General features: G+C 48.1%; 2 protein-coding genes across 5 annotated transcripts in view; one reads left to right on the top strand and one right to left on the bottom strand.

Moving 5' to 3' along the window:
• The window catches only part of LOXL3 (lysyl oxidase like 3), a 21,215-nt gene extending 7,118 nt beyond the window's left edge, over positions 1 to 14,097 (top strand). For 2 of the 4 annotated variants that reach the window (XM_021708806.1, XM_008050530.2), the window contains 10 exons: positions 10,639 to 10,858; positions 11,099 to 11,279; positions 11,421 to 11,575; positions 11,820 to 11,987; positions 12,120 to 12,282; positions 12,479 to 12,722; positions 12,814 to 12,929; positions 13,007 to 13,143; positions 13,248 to 13,359; positions 13,554 to 14,093. In XM_021708806.1, coding sequence (XP_021564481.1) covers positions 10,639 to 10,858; positions 11,099 to 11,279; positions 11,421 to 11,575; positions 11,820 to 11,987; positions 12,120 to 12,282; positions 12,479 to 12,722; positions 12,814 to 12,929; positions 13,007 to 13,143; positions 13,248 to 13,359; positions 13,554 to 13,627 — 1,570 coding nt within the window. In that variant the 3' untranslated portion in view covers positions 13,628 to 14,093. Of the gene's footprint in view, positions 1 to 10,638; positions 10,859 to 11,098; positions 11,280 to 11,420; positions 11,576 to 11,819; positions 11,988 to 12,119; positions 12,283 to 12,478; positions 12,723 to 12,813; positions 12,930 to 13,006; positions 13,144 to 13,247; positions 13,360 to 13,553 lie in introns of all 4 variants that reach the window. The other 2 variants (XM_008050532.2, XM_008050531.1) reach the window with 2 other exon arrangements.
• Positions 13,912 to 16,783, bottom strand: HTRA2 (HtrA serine peptidase 2; the record flags this gene model as incomplete). Its single annotated transcript, XM_008050534.2, has 8 exons — positions 13,912 to 14,406; positions 14,512 to 14,607; positions 15,310 to 15,379; positions 15,537 to 15,642; positions 15,844 to 15,876; positions 16,113 to 16,307; positions 16,397 to 16,601; positions 16,701 to 16,783. Coding segments are annotated over 8 exons (954 nt in total), but the record flags the coding sequence as incomplete, so codon positions are not given.
• Between the last annotated feature and the right edge of the window lie 5 nt (positions 16,784 to 16,788).

The following is a 16,788-nucleotide window of genomic DNA, read 5'->3' as shown; positions in this document are numbered from 1 at the left end:
TCCGTGCTTAGGGTGGCTTCCTGTCCCGGAGCAGCTAATCTGGCCGCTTTGAGAAACAGCCATCGGGAGCCAGGCGTTTATTTGGAAATCTTTACCCCGTCTTTCTGTAATCTATTTTGCAAGCCCCAAATGCTCGTTTTCGTCAGTTCTTCCTTAGATCAGTTTTGCTGAAAGGCCTTTTGATGTCTAACTGGCTTTCTGCTGGCCACACTACTGCTGATGTCATCTGAGCAGGATAGGGTAACTGTAGGAGTGTTCAGCTTTGCTTTTGCTTTTGGCCTTTCTGTTGAGGCAGCACCTGCTGCTTATATGGACTCATGACCTAAAGCCAACTCAGGCCTTCCTTATCCTTAACACTGATAGAGTAGCCTGTTCTAACCTAAGTATATGTAAAGTTTGCCTACTAAATGTGTTCTGATACATCATCTAAAAGCTATAAAAGAGCCACGACGATCCACGAGTGAGATTATGTTGAGTCCTAATGTGATTTTCTTTTTTTGAGTTGGGGTCTCACTCTTTTGCCCAGGCTAGAGAGCAGTGATATGAGCACAGCTCACCACAGCCTTCACCTCCTGGGCTCAAATGACCCTTCTGCCTCAGCCTCCCAAGTAGGTGGGATTACAGACGCATATCAACATCTGGCTTTTTTTTGTTTTTTAAATAGAGATGAGGTCTTACTATGTTGCCCAGGCTGGTCTCAAGCTCCTGGGCTCAAGCAGTCCTCCCATCTCAGCCTCCCAAAATGCTGGGATTATAGGTGTGAGCCACTGCGCCAGGCCCTGATGTGATTTTTCTATCTTTCATTCCTCCCAGCCTCCTCTGGTGGACACACATAACAGCTATGCCTTCTGGGTTCATCAGAATGACTAAAAATCGTTGAAATGTTTAAAACCAAAATCTAACTCTTCTCCCAAAACTTTCCTCCAGATGGACATCAAGCCTCTAATCATCATTTGTGAAACATGTTTTTTCCACCAGCTGGGAAGAAATAGAAAGCTACATTTCACCTTATCAATGTCTACATTTCTTAGCTATCATGAAATCATGGGAGATTTGGTTGGTCTTTGCTAAAATCTAGATACGCTATGTTCCCAACCATTCTCTAGCTTTCAATTTAGTAATCTTGTCCAAAAAAAAAAAAACCAAACCACGGTGGCTTGAATCTGTGTTTACTGAAATCCTCTTAGGTCTCTATGGGTCATCATACTTTTTCCTAAATGCTCACAAATTTTCTCTTTAATAACTTATTCTAGAATATTCACTTATCTGTAGGTTGAGGAATTGAGGCATCCTTTTTTCTGTTTCTTTCTTTTTTTTTTTTGAAAGTCAACACATTATCCAGTCTCCAGTCTTTTCCGTACTTGCGCAAATTTTCTTTGCCTTTGCCTTGAGACTCATCTGAAAATTCTTTCAGCCCTGAGGAATACGCTTTATCTGGTCTGCAGACTTAAACCAGTTAAAAACAACTCTGTTCTATGCTTCTTTACTGGCATCCGTCTTGAGACTGTATCTCTCTGTACTTGTTTTTTTTACCTCTCCTAATCCAAACCCCAAGTTCTGAAGGATTAGTAGAATTTAAGTAGCAGTCATTTCAAGGGAAGAGGACAGCATGAGCAAAGGAACAGAGATTCATTCATTGGACATTTATTTATGGAGATCCTGCTGTGTGTCAGGTAGACACTAGCAATTCAATAGCAAACAAAACAGGCAAAGATCCCTGATCTCATGGACTAGGGGAGAATCAGAAATAAGTAAATAACAATATAAAATGTAAGGATGGTAAAGAGTGTAGTGAATTAAAAAAAAGTAAGGAAAGGGTTAAGAAGTGGAAGTGGATTGCATTTAAACAAAATGGTCAGGGAAAGCCTCTTTGAGATGGCATCAAGTGAGAAAAGAGTTAAAGAGGATGAGGGCACAAGCTCTGCAGATATCTAGGCAAACATTTCCAGGAAGAGGGATCATAAAGGAAAACATTCTGGGAAGAGAGAGAGAGAGAGAGAGAGAGAGAGAGAGAGAGAGAGAGAGAGAGAGAGAGTGTGTGTGTGTGGTGGGGGGTGGTTAAGGGAGGGGAGACGGCATTCTTGTCATTCTCCAGGAGGCCACTGTGGCTGGAGCTGAGTGAACAAAGGAGAAGATGATAAGAGGTGTAAGTAGGAGGGTACAGGAAGAGAATGGGGAGCCCAATCATCTGGGAGACTTTGGGTTTTACTCTGTGTGAGATAAGGAAACACTCTGAACAGAGATTTGACATCTGACTTCCATCCTAAAGTACTACCTTTGCTGCTTTGTTAAGAATAGGGGATTCGGCCAGGCATGGTGACTCAAGCCTGTAATCCCAGCATTTTGAGAGGCCAAGGTGAGAGGATTGCCTGAGCCCACAGGTTCAAGACCAGCCTGGGTAACTTGGCGAGACCTACAATTTAAAAAAAATCAAAAATTAGCTGGGCATGGTAGTGTGCACCTGTAGTTCCGGCTACTTGGAAGGCTGAGGGGGAAAGATCGCCTGAGCCCAGGAGGTCAACACTGCGGTGGCCATGAGCGTTCCACTGCACTCCAGTCTGGGCAACAGAGTGAGACTGCAACTCAAAAAAAGAACAAGGGATTCAGAAAGCCAGACAGCAGAGTGACGAGTGACTTGTCTCCTGAAAGCCAAGTAAAGAACATGAAAGGTGATTGTGATCAGTGAAAGTGGTGAAAATGATCATGTTCTGCGTATACAGAGAGTGCCAAAAAATGTATACACATTTTAGGAAAGGAAAAAACTGTATTAAAATCGTAGATGAATACAAGTCACATTTGACTTCTGCAATTACAAGAGGTGCTCAAAGTGGTTACCATCAGCATCCAGACACTTTTGATTATGGCAAATTAAAAGTAATACATAGATAACATCTCTTAAAATGTGTATAATGTTTTTTTGGCACCCCTGGTAGTTGAAGTTAGAGCCAACAGGATTTGCTGATGGATTCAGTGTGGTGTGAGAGAGAGGAATTAAGGATCATTGCAAGGTTTTGGACCTCACATAAGTATGGAATTGGCCTCATCTGATAAGGTAGATAGTGGGTGAAGCATGTTTTGCATAGTGATGGAGGGAAGGATATTTTGCTTTAGACCTGTTAAATTCGGGGTTTCTTAAGACATTGAAATGGTGAAGCTAAGTTAGGCAGTTGAATATAGAACTCTAGCAGTTCAGTTGAATAAAAGTATATAAATTTCTGAAACTGGGCAACATCACCAAGAAAGTGAATATAAATTTTATTTATTTGTTTGAGTTAAGGTCTCACTCTGTCACTCATGCTGGAGTGCAGTGGCACAATCACAGCTCACCATGGTCTGGAACTCCTGGGCTCAGGCAATTCCACCTCAACCTCCCAGGTAGTTGGGATTACAGGCGTGTACCACTATGCCTTGCTAAATTTTTTTTCTTTTTTCCCGGGGGTGAGGCAGTCTAGCTATGTTGCCCTGGCTGATCTAGAACTCCTAGGCTCAAACAATCCTTCTGCCTTGACCTCCCAAAGTGCTGGGATTACAGGCATGAGCTACTGTGCCCAGCTCATAACTGTTTTTTAAAAAAAGAAGAAGAGAGGCCCAAGGACTGAATTTGGGGGAGCTTAAATATTAAAAGGTCAGGCTGGGTGCAGTGGCTCGTGCACCCAGCACTTTGAGAGGCAGAGGCAAAGGGATTGCCTGAGCCCAGGGGTTTGAGACCAGTCTAGGCAACTTGATAAGACCTCGACTTTACAATAAAATAAAAAAATTAGCTAGGCCTGGTGGTGCATGTCTGTAGTTCCAGCTACCCGGGAGGTTGAGGTGGAAGGAACATCTAAGCCCAGCAAGTCAAGGCTGCGGTAGCTGTGAGCACGCCACTGCACTACAGCCTGGGTGACAAAGTGAGACTCTGATTATTAAAAGGTCAGACGATAAGTTGAAATATAAATAACAAGGTGAGGTAGGAAGAAAACCAAGAGAGTGCAGTGACCTGGAAGCCAAGAAAGGACTTTGACGGGAGAGAGTGATCAACTATGTCAGTGCTACCCATAGATCTAAAAACATGGGAACTGAGAAATGAACACTGGATTTAGCAACATGGAAGTCATTGTTGACCCCGACAGAGATGGTAACAACAGAATATATTTGGAAGACAGCAAGTTAGCAAGAGAAGGTTTATACCGAGAAATAGTTGAAGAAGGATCTGAATGGATAAAGCGAGGCCAGAAAATGAAACATTTTCCATGCCAAGTTGGAGAGTTTGACCTTTGCCTTACAGAAAAGTGAAAAATGAAGGTATTTGCATGGGGCAGTGATGAAATAAAGCCAATGTTTTGAAAGTTTGCCTGATGGTAGTGAATGGGCAGAGGAGGGTCTAGGTACAGTAATACCAGTTAGGAGTTTCTATAAAATTGAAGCTTATTAGGAGGGTAACAACAGAGATGGAAGAGAATGACTAGATGTAGGATGACTGATAGAATATAGAAAATTAAAGAAGAGATGCCTAAAGGGGTTCTGAAGCTACCTAAGAGAAGGAAGGTTCCATCAGGCATCTCTGGGCTTCAGGTTAATAGGAACACTCTTTAGAGATGGACCATGCTTGGGAAGTTTAAGACCCAGGAATTGTCCCCAGGTATGCACAGCCTGAAGTAATTTTCAGAGATCAGGAATATTTTCTGTATGTATTAGCATCTCACACTAAGTCTGGTATATGAAGAAGGGAGACACAGTAAAGCATAGAGGTCTTTCTTACTAGGGAAAGAGATGACAGGAGTGCTGAGATATGTTACAGATCTCTCACAGGTCAAGTCAGGCAGAGGGAACATCCTCATAGGTAATACAATTGTGAAAGACAGGCAAGATAGCTGTAAACACCTCAACCCTGCTGGCTGTTAGAAGAAGATGGTAAGGCTTGGAGAATGAGAAGATTAAAACTGGATGTATTTATCATGTTTAAACTTGTTTTGATAGTTCTATCCTAAAATATGTGAAAATTTATAATTTTAGAATGGGAAAAGAACGTACAGGTAATTGAACTATTTACTGCTCTCCCACAGGTAATGAGCTTGAGACTCTAAGAGCTTCAGTGCTCTAAGAAGCCACTCTTCTAGTTCATGTCAATTTGGCAGATATTTACTGAACTCCTATTTGCCAAGCACTGTGCAAGGTGCCAGAATACAAAAGTGAATAGATGGTGAGAGAGATAATTAGGCACCAGATCACAGAAGACTTTATAAGCCATGTTAAGGATTTGGGTCTTTGTGGTAAAAGGACTGGGAAGCCTTTGAAGTGTTTTAATAAGGATGGTTGTGAGGTGATGTGATCAGGTTTGTGACTCCAAAAGATCATTTTGACTGAATTACTGAGAATGGTTTGGAGAGGAGCAAGAGTGAATGTGTTGGAGATAGATTTGAGAAGTAAAATTGACAGGACAGTAAAATTAGTTGTTGGTTGTCTTTGGGAGCCAAGGAAGGGAGAAGGGGATTCGCTGGTGTAGATGGGCTTTATGTGTGATGGTTGGAGGAAGGAACAAATGACGGGGAAATGAGCACATCTGTGAATAAAGAAATGTAAACCAAGGTAAATATTAGCACTGGGCCTAAGTAAGGGTGAAGTCCTTGTTATAGCTTATATTACACCTTACAATAGACTATATATAATTTTTTATATAAAAATTTTATATTTATTAAGTGTTCTAAACTCTTATATACATATGAGATAATATTACCTATGCATGTGTATATATAATATACAAATAGTGTAAGGATCTTATAAGATTCTTAAATAACTTGGAGAAGAGGAACTTCTAAATTTCTAGATAATACTAAATTTTTTGAATATTACTCCAGAGATTAAGAGGTTCTTTCCAGCTTGATTGGTGAAAGAAAGTGCCAAGTGTTTTTTATTGACACCAGCCTGGGCAACATAGCAAGACCCCCATCGCTACAAAAAATAAAATAAAAATAAAGATGAAAGGCTTTTACCATTAGTAACATCTCAGGAAAGAGACTTGAGAGCTTTGGATGCTTTGTTAGGAATGTTGGACCTATTGGAAGTTTTGACAATTAGCAACTAAGCACATCCTCAGGAAGAAACTGGGGCAGAAACTACCAAACAGCTTCTGACTGGTTTAAAATATATACATATGCTGAGCACAGTGGCTCACACCTGTAATCCCAGCACTTTGGGAGGCGGAGGCAAGAGGATTGCCTGAGTCTGGTTGAGACCAGCCTGGGCAACTTGACAAGACCTCATCTCTACAATAAATCAAAAAAATTAGCTGGGCATGGTGGAGCATTCCTGCAGTTCCAGCTACATGGAAGGCTAAGGGCTGAAGTGGAAGGATCACCTGAGCCCAGTGGGCCGAGACTGCAGGGGCCATGAGCATACCACTGCACTCCATCTTGGGCAACAGAGTGATACTCTGACTCAAAAAAATAAAATAAAATAAAATAAATATATATATTAAAACTCCAGTGCAGCTTCACACTGTAAACAGTCATTCCTCAGTATCCATGGTTCCAGGACCTCCCGAGGATAACAAAATCTAAGGATGCATAAGTCCCTTATATAAAACAGTATCGTATTTGTATATAACCTACACGCATCCTCTGTATACTTTAAGTCATCTCTATATTATAATACCTGATACAATGTAAATGCTATGTAAGTAGTTGTTGTATTGTTTAGGGAATTATTAAAAAGAAAAAATTTGTGGATGTGCAGTACAGAAACAATTTTTTTCAAATATTTTTGATATGCAGTTGGTTAAATCCATGGATGCAGAACCCATGAAGGCTTAATGTAGTATGTTGAAATATGACTCAAGAGAAACAGCAGAGCAGAACATGTTCAAAGAAAGGACAACTGAGATAATAGGAAATTCCATAAATGTATAAGGACAGACAGACAAGACCTGCATTCATCTCTATACAGTCATCTCTATACAAAGAGAGGCCATAATTGAAGACTTCAAAATAAAAGGGAGAATGAGAGGAGAAACAGACCTGTTAAGACAGTAGACTTAAGGAAACTTCCTGAAGAATGACATAAGTCAATTATTTAGGCCAATTAAAAAGAAACAAGATTTATTTCCCAGGAATTAAGTTTGGGAGATGAGCTCAGTTTGTGAATGACCAAAGCATAAGGGACTGGAGCTTGAGCAAGAAAGGGGCTGTCATCCTAAGGGGCCCGCCCTGTGCCCTCCAGTCAGACCAAGCTAACGTCCTTGGATATCCATACTTGGTCCTGGTCCTTGGCCTGGGACGCTGACAGAGACCTTTCTTAAAGAGTACATCCAGCCAAAAATGATACAGTCAGTCCCCCGAGGCTGACCCAGCCGAGTTCTCTCTCTTCTATCCTGGTCAGTCTGCCAATCCTGCCAATCCTGACAGCTTCCCCTTAGCCATCTGCTGGGGTTCAGCACTAGTATCTGGACCCAGGAGTCCTCATTCCCCATCCACCTTAGACAACTTCTGAGGGTCCTGGCATAGGGACACTATGTCCTAAGTCCATGGCCCTCACTGCTGCTCACCCACCCGGTCATGGGCCGATGAAGCCAAGTCGTTATGAAGGCAGGGCCTTGGTGGTGTCTAATGTCATAATGTCCTGCCATCATGAGCCCTTCTGACTGCCAGACAAGAAATCTTGCCCCTGGTCCTAGTTGCACCAGCCTTCCCTACTTGGTTCTGCACTGATTCTGACTGCTATTGTCTTATCCTCACAGAAAGTTGAGGAAGCAAGCGGCCAAAGCCTCGGCCCGACGCCCCAAGCCCCTTGGAAGGTAATGGGGCAAGAGCCCCGGGACCTCCTGCTCGCCCCCGTGGCCCAGGAGGTGGATGGATGGATGGCAGCCAATCCATGTCCATCCAGAACCCAAGCTGATCAGGGTTGTGACTGGAAAATGGCCGTTCCCTGGGGGAGGTGATGGGGGCAGGCATGGGGCTGGACGAGCTTTGGTCTTAGGGAACACAAGGAGGAAATAATGCAGGAAACAATGGCTGAGGAGAAGCCACTCATCTTTATACTTCCCCAAATAGCGTGGATTCCAGCCTCAGCCACCTGCATTCCTCCTTCTACCCCCCTCCACACCCTCCCTCAGTTCACCCGCGTCCCATTCTCTCTCCTCCCTTCACCTCCGCTTTCCTCCTCCCCCTTCCCTCTCCCCCACCTGTATTTCCCACTACTATTGCTGAATCCAGAGAGCATCATGCACTCCTGAAATTCGGTTTGGTGGTGTTCAGCTGTGTGTATGGAAAACTTGGCCGTCCTTCACTTTGCCCTTCCCCACACCCTGCATGAAGAGTTCTCCCAGGAAACAGAAAAATAGCCCTCTGCCTTTCTTGGGCCTCACACCTAACCACTACCCCCCACCAACTTTTTTCTCCTTTTTGCAGACCAATCACCAAGTTTAAAGTCAAATCCAAACCCCGAGTGGGCAGGGGGCCAACCAAGAGGTAAATAAAGTTCAGGTGGGGTGGACAGGAGAGGGAGCACGGAGCTATGAAGCTGAGGAATTAGGCTGTGGTCAGGGAGGGGTCCAGGAGGCCTGTTGGGCCGAAAGAGCTGACTGAGAGGTGGAAGAGCATTGACCGAAACATCAAGTATGCTTGGTCCATGTGTTGGTCCCTGGGAAATCATGCTGGTCACAGGATTTTTCATTTTTTTCGTTCAGTGACTACCTTGTTCCACATGCTTACTCTCTTCCCCCAGGGAGTTGTAGGAGATAATCTAGCACTTTTCTCCTTCAGAAGTCATACTTGCCTCTCCTCCCAGGGGTTAAGTTTGCGTGTTCCCATCCTACTTTAACTCAAATGATATTTTAAAATAAGTACTACCAGCTTGCCTGAGATGGAGTGAGACTCAGGGTCCCCTCTGAAACCTTTAGGGATGGAGTCAGATGACAGCCCCTGCCTCTGGGGCTCAGTCTACACGATTAGGCTCCATAACTGTCCTCCTGGGCTCCTTCAGAATTCAGGGAAGTGGAAGACTTCCAGCCCTGGGGATTACATATAACTTGTCTTCAAAAGGTAGCTTGCACATTAAAAGTCTCCCGGATAACTTCTTTAGCAGGGACTGAGGTACAGAGAAATCATCCCCTTCTCCCTGCCTCCCCTCAGCAAGTTCCAGTCTCATCCAGTGGTCCCCTGACATCCCTCATTCCCCAGCTTCTCTGTCTGGTGGTTTCAGACGAGCTCAGATTTTGAGGGTGGTCTTGTAGTACCCTTCTAGCTTAGGGTCAAGTGGTCTTTGCCTGACATGGCCATACTCCGACCTTCCCTGACCCCCACATTGAGGCACACACTGCCAATTTTATTTTGTTCATTGTAGAGAAGAGGGAGGAAAGTGTTTCGAAGATAGATGTCTTTTTCCTGTGATGGCCTCTTTGACTTTTATTTTCAGTCAAACAGGACTTTGGGAGAGTGCCTGATCTTTTGATCTTCAGGATCCATTTATCCTGAGCTTCCAAAGGTATTCTGTAAAATCTCCAGGCTTCCTTTGTCTGCTTTGTGTATAGACTTTCCCTCCTCCCTGTGTCTTCCTAGCCATTGGCTTCAAGTCATCATATTTCCTTTCCCCTGACATCAAGTGATAGGGCACATTACTGCAATGACATATGACCACATCAGCCTCAGAGGCCCATTCCACCAATGCCAGGCCTCATTAGCTTCCTTTCCTCTCCGGGCTCGACCCTACTGTTCTGGGAAGAGTGTACTTCCCTGCATGCCTCACTGCTATATCTCATCCCATTGGTATCAACAAGCCAAGTCCCCTCATTCTCTCAAAAATCTCTGCAGCATGTCTAAACCTCAATATTTCGAGTTTAGTCCCATTTTCCTGCTCAGATCACCATGGGACACTCTGTTATGTTTAAACTGCAGAAGCTCCAACTATCTCATTAAAGAGTGCACAGTCTGTGACCAGCTGAGCTCAGGTGGTGGGCCATCTTTGCCATTTTGTTATTCACATCCACTTTCCTCCTCTTCCTTCCAGAAGTTTGTATTCCCTCAAACTTTGGTCTGTCCTGCATTTATGCATCTTCGTTCCTGCATATGCCAGTGCCAGTCCTTCCTATGTTCACCCTCTGGTCCATTCTTCCTGTGACTGCCTGTCATATTATATCCTACGGAGCCTCTGGCTTGGAAACCCCACTAGCCTCTGAGAAGCCATTTGGATCGAAGACTTCCTCAGTCCTTTGCGTCCTGACTCACTCATTTATTCCATCTCAGTGTCATAGAAGGATCTGCCCACCCTGGCTATTCAGGCTTCCTGTCTGTGTTGGCCACTCCTGACCATCTCTTCCAGCTGGGTAGTCCCAGCTCTCCAGTCTATCCGCACGGCAGCCTCAGCCTCCTTTAAGGGCCAGCAGCCTGAAAGCACTTGGAGCAATGTTTCAGTCAGGGAAGTCAAGACCAGCCATCCTTCCCCTGGGTTCTTCTGCTGCCAAAGGTCCCCAGGGCCCTCCTGTCAGCCTGGAAACTCTGCAATTCCTTTGTCTCTCCTGAGGGGAACACAGAAGGGGAGAGAAGAGGGGATGAAGTGGTCATGAAAGGTGGGGGGCTGATGGCGGTGTGGAGTGGGAGGAGGGTTGTGGGGCCGAGAGGCAGGAGCATTGTTTTACCCGACTGCACCTCACTCCTGTCCCCCCAGGCTGCTGGCCCAGCGGCAGCAACACTCCTTTGGTCTGCATGGGGTGGCGTGCAGGGGCACGGAAGCCCACCTCTCCCTCTGTTCCCTGGAGTTCTATCGTGCCAATGACACCATCAGGTGCCCCGGGGGGGCCCCTGCGGTGGTGAGCTGTGTGCCAGGCCCTCTCTACGCTGCGTCCAGTGGCCAGAAGAAGCAACAGCAGTCGAAGCCTCAGGGGGAGGTGTGTGACAGTGACTATGACCTTTCCCACCCCAGGTGGGGAACCCCTAGCTTGGCCACCCCCTGACTAAACACAGCCCTGACCTTTGAGGACAGAGAGGAACCTTCCAGGGGGTGGGCCACAGACCTGACACCACCCATCCCCTCCCACCAAAATCTCATTCATCTCCCAGGTCTCCTTGGCTCTCTCCATGCCGATGTCTCCACTCACCTCTATTGGGCACGTCTCTCTCTTCTGTAGGCTCGTGTGCGTCTAAAAGGTGGGGCCCACCCTGGAGAGGGCCGGGTAGAAGTCCTGAAGGCTGGCACGTGGGGCACAGTCTGTGACCGCAAGTGGGACCTGCAGGCAGCCGGCGTGGTGTGTCGGGAGCTGGGCTTCGGGAGTGCTCGAGAAGCTCTGAGTGGGGCCCGCATGGGGCAGGGTGAGGGGGCCACGGAGGTGGGAGGGAAGGGAGGAAAGAAACCCACACTCCGGAGGGGTATGTTCCTTGGGAAGTTAGCAGTCCCCGGGTGGCCAGTGGAGACCTGCTCACAACCTCCTGACCTTTGGCGTCTGACCCCAGGCATGGGTGCCATCCACTTGAGTGAAGTTCGATGCTCTGGGCAGGAGCCCTCCCTCTGGAAGTGCCCCCACAAGAACATCACGGCAGAGGACTGTTCCCATAGCCAGGATGCTGGAGTCCGATGCAATCTGCCCTACACTGGGGTGGAGGCCAAGGTCAGTCCTACTTTCAACTTGGTGAGGTCTTCGTCGCTTATCCTCTCCAGTCCTGGCCTCCACTCTGTAGTCTGGCAGCCCCAGCCGGTTGCCCAGGTCCCTGCCATCCTGCAGCTCCCAACCGACCTCACCATTTGCTATCCCTTATGTGTCTCTGAATCATTCTTTGGCCACATCCCTGCTACAGACCCCCACCACCCCACCCCAAAGCTTTCTTCAGCACTTCTATTCTGTGTCACTACAGATCCGACTCAGTGGAGGCCGCAGCCGACACGAGGGGCGAGTTGAGGTGCAAATAGGGGGACCTGGACCTCTTCGCTGGGGCCTCATCTGTGGGGATGACTGGGGCACCCTGGAGGCCATGGTGGCCTGTAGGCAACTTGGTCTGGGCTACGCTAACCATGGTCTGCAGGTGAGTGGGAAGAGGGGAGCCAAAGCGTTGCCTCTGAAGCCTGTGTTTTGGGCAGAGGACTGTGGTGATGAGTCCCTTAGCCTAGGAGGCTGAGTCCCGGGGCCTCACAGAAATGCCTGCATATGCCCCCAGGAGACCTGGTACTGGGACTCTGGGAACATCACAGAGGTGGTAATGAGTGGAGTACGCTGCACAGGCACTGAGCTGTCCCTAGACCAATGTGCCCATCATGGCACCCACATCACCTGTAAGAGGACAGAGACCCGCTTCACTGCTGGAGTCATCTGTTCTGAGAGTGAGTGACACAAGCCAGGGACGGGAGGCTCTGGGTCGGCCACCCCTCTGTAGGGAAAGAAGAGGCTGAATTCTGGAGGGGTCCTCCTTCCCCACAGAAAACCAGTCTCACACACTCTAGGGAGGGATGGAAGCCCACCCATCTGTACCTGCCCCTCAGCGGAGACTTCTCATGCTCTTCTCCTTTCTTGGCGCAGCTGCATCAGACCTGTTGCTGCACTCAGCGCTGGTGCAGGAGACTGCCTACATCGAGGACCGGCCCCTGCACATGTTGTACTGTGCTGCAGAAGAGAACTGCCTGGCCAGTTCGGCCCGCTCAGCCAACTGGCCCTATGGCCACCGGCGTCTGCTCCGATTCTCCTCCCAGATCCACAACCTGGGACGAGCTGACTTCAGACCCAAGGCTGGGCGCCATTCCTGGGTGTGGCACGAATGCCATGGGTGAGAGGATCAGGGGTCAGGTAGAAGGGCAAGGCCACAGGGGATGGTGCAAGCCTGCTGGGGGCAGACAAGAGTTCTCTCGTCCCCACAGGCATTACCACAGTATGGACATCTTCACTCACTACGACATCCTGACTCCAAATGGCACCAAGGTGGCTGAGGGCCACAAAGCTAGTTTCTGTCTTGAAGACACTGAGTGTCAGGAGGGTGAGTTGGGGCCTGGAGTGACCGCATCCATCCACCGCACAGCCTTTCCTTACACTGACATATGCCAATCCCTCCAGATGTCTCCAAGAGGTATGAGTGTGCCAACTTTGGGGAGCAGGGCATCACCGTGGGTTGCTGGGATCTCTACCGGCACGACATCGACTGTCAGTGGATTGACATCACAGATGTGAAGCCAGGAAACTACATTCTCCAGGTGTGTTGCGTCTGGGCTTCCAGATGGCCTGTGGAAGGTGTGTTAAAGACACCTTTGGATTTGAGGAATGCAGCTGGGCTACATGGCCTTTTTCTCACTCACAGGTGGTCATCAACCCAAATTTTGAAGTAGCAGAGAGTGACTTCACCAACAATGCAATGAAATGTAACTGCAAATATGATGGACACCGCATCTGGGTGCACAACTGCCACATTGGTATTTGATTGGAAGAGCAACCCAGGAAGATTGGAGGATGGGAGGGAAAGGCTTTCACCATTTTCCCTGTTTTGAGTCTTCCCACCCACTTCAGGGCCTCACAGTCTCTCCACATCTACTCGCCCTTCCCCACAAGGGTTCTGTCTTCCTGCCTCTGTGCAGGGTATCTCCTAACCTTCCTGTCCACCCTGCAGGTGATGCCTTTAGTGAAGAGGCCAACAGGAGGTTCGAACGCTACCCTGGCCAGACCAGCAACCAGATCATCTAAAGTACCACCACCCTCCTCTGCAAACCACCACTGGCCCCTAATGGCAGGGGTCTGAGGATGCCATTACCTCAGGAGCTTACCAAGAAACCCCTGATATCAGCAGGCCCACCACAATCATCCAGCTGTGCGCTCTGGATGTGGAACTGTCAAGCAGAAGTCATCACCCTCCTTCGTAGGCCAGCTGTCAGTGTCTGTGGCCAGGCATGGGGAATCTTTGCTCCCAGGCCCAGGCCCAGGCCCGAGCAGAGCACACCACAAAGAGTAGTGCCCAGAACGAAAGATGACAGCAGCTCATTTTCTTGAACAGTGAGGTCAGGATGGTCGGTTCCAGTATCTACCCTAAGTTTAAGAGGATACAGCTTTACCTCTAGCCTTTTGGTGGGGGAAAAGATCCAGCTCCCCCACCTCATTTTTGACTATAACATGTTGCTAGGTATAATTTTATTTTATATAAAAAGTGTTTGTGATTCTTCAGAGCCCAGGGATTGGTGCTGGTGGTGGAGGGACCTGCCCCCACTGGCTCATTTAATCCTCTGTCCCCGTGTCCTCCAAGCCTAGGCTAGCAAGGTGAGGAGGAAATCAGAGCAGGAGCCTCATAGTCTTGCTGATGCATTCATTCTGTAACCTCAGGAGTCACATATAAGGTCAGTGTTTCTGGTCCCCGCCGGATCCGCACTGCCAGCTGGGTCTGGGTTCGAACAGCTTCATAAACATCTTCAGCATTTTGTACCAGCTGCTCCCCAATGGCCAAAATCACATCACCAGGCCGTAGACCAGCCCTACAGAGAAAAACAGACAGAGAGAAAGGAGGGAGTAGACAACCCAGTTCAAGGGCGCATGCATGTCTTCCCCACCCCCACCTCACATTGCAGTGTCTCCCTCACCGGTGTGCAGGAGAGCCCAGGATGACTTTGTGGATGAGTACACCGTGCTGAACATCTGGAAAGCTTGGTTCTCGAAGTTGTAGTTCAGCAAGGATGCTGAAAGTACACAGATCATCCTATTAGCCAAACTCGGGTACTCTCCCCATCTTGAGTTCACCTCGAGTCTTGCATCAACACACTGACAAGTGTACACATGGGTCGTGCACCGGGTACCGTGGATAAAAAGGCAATTTGCTTTCTGCCTTCTAAGAAGTAGAAAATGTACTAAAAGATGACTAATTCCAAATGACAAACAGTGTTAATAACACTAACGTCATGTTAGAATATTAAGAGAAGCATTAAGGAGGGAGAACTTAAGCTCAGCCTAAAAGAATGGGTCTCATATCAACTATATAAAACAAGAACAGCATAAGTAAAAAAAAAAACATTGGAGTAGGAAATCAAGTTGGCTGGAACAGAGTATTCATGTAAGAAGTAATAGTAGCCAGGTGCAGAAGGTTGATTTAGAGACAGATGGAAAATGGCCCTTAAATGCCAGGTGAATGAATTGAAGCCTTTCAATCGAAGTGTTAACAGGATATCAGTCTGGTGAGAGGTGTTCAAAGTGGTGTGGGGTAAGAAAGTCAAGGTGATGAGAGGAGAGAGCACTTGTGATAGCGCCCAGTGTGAAGCAGCTCATCTTTGATAAAGACAGAAATGAGAACAAAGCTCAACAGAGGTGCCAGGGGTGTCCCATAAGTCACTCAGGCCTGGGGGTAAGACAGTCACATTACACATCACTATCCCTACAGCTCCTACCTGGGAGTCAGAGTCAGCATCATCACCCCGATGTAGCGGCGCTGGGACCCACTGATTCCAAACCAGGAATCTATGACAGAGGGACAAATGAGCCTCACCAGCTACACCCTTCCTTCCCCTCCCGCTTCTCCCAATAGACCAACCTCCAGCAAGTCCCAATGCATGCCTCTTCACCGTGCCCCACCCACCACTTTAAAGGAACCCCTTTCCCCATAAGCCAAGCTCACTCTTCTTTTCCCCACGATGCAGAAACTCTCGAAGGCGATCAGAAGGAATGGCAAAGGAGATTCCAGCTGTGACCTTCATGGTGTTCACTCCAATCACCTCCCCATCCTGCAGAAACACAGCCCCCTGTTCCCTAGCCCAAACAGATAGCAGGGAGTGAACAAAAGTAGCAGCAGGTGTTGGGGAAATCTGGTTGGATACTGAGAGCCCACAAAAACTGCTCAGAAACTTGACCAAACATCCTTGAATTAGGGAAAACTCACACTGACCTGGGGCAGGGATTCTTGGAAAGAAGGATGGCCCACTCACCAAGTTAACCAGGGGACCTCCAGAGTTTCCAAACTGCAGGACAAGGAGAAAACATGGAAGAGATCTGGGGATTCTAAGCCTGAGGACATAACCAGGACGTCAGTTCTTCCTCCAAATTCTCCTTTCCCAGCCCATGAGTGAGTGGCCACTTTTTGCAGGCCAACCTCTGTATACAAGTCCCTCTACCATATATGAGTTGATGCCTATATCATATAGACTCTCCCCTCTCCTCCACCCTAGTCTGTCATTTCTCTCACACCAGGACGCACGTCAATAGCTGCATCCGTCTGAATGTATTCCACGTTGGTTTGGGGGAGTCCCAGGTCTCTGGCTGGACGCTGAGCGGAGCTCACGATGCCAGATGTGATCGTGTTCTGCAGTGCAAAGGGGCTTCCCATGGCAACAACAAACTCCCCTTGCCGGACATCAGCTGAGCGTCCCAGAGGCAGCGTGGGGAGAGGTTCCTAAGGGACAACGGGCACCAGAGACCTGTCACCTGGAGATGCAAGCAAACAGACAGCTCCAACCAGACCTGGCCGGCCCTGACCGCCACCTTGGTCTGAATCCTCAGCGTGGCGATGTCGGCCACAGGATCCACAGCTGTAACCACGGCCTCATACGTGTCGCCGCTGGGCAGCCTCACACGCACTCTACGCCGATCGGCCACCACATGGGCGTTGGTGACGATGAGCCCGTCGGCAGCGACCACGAATCCTGAGCCGTTTGAGATAGGGACTTCGCGGCCCGAGAACGGGTGCCTAGGATGGAAGACAAGCAAGGATCCGAGGAGGCTCTGGCCCCTCCCGCTCGCCCGCCGCCAGCCCGTGGCTTCAGCCCTCCCGGCCCACCCCCATTACCGGTCCAGGATCTCGATGTAGACAACAGCCGGCGCAGTCTTCTCCACCACGTCTGCGATGAAGTTGTACTGGCTCCGGGGAGAGGCGG

Source organism: Carlito syrichta, unplaced genomic scaffold, assembly GCF_000164805.1.
Source record: "Carlito syrichta isolate Samal-C Ts95f unplaced genomic scaffold, Tarsius_syrichta-2.0.1 Scaffold148882, whole genome shotgun sequence".
NCBI lineage: Eukaryota > Metazoa > Chordata > Mammalia > Primates > Tarsiidae > Carlito > Carlito syrichta.
Note: the sequence above shows the minus strand (reverse complement) of the source record. Positions and strands in the feature narration are given on the sequence as shown.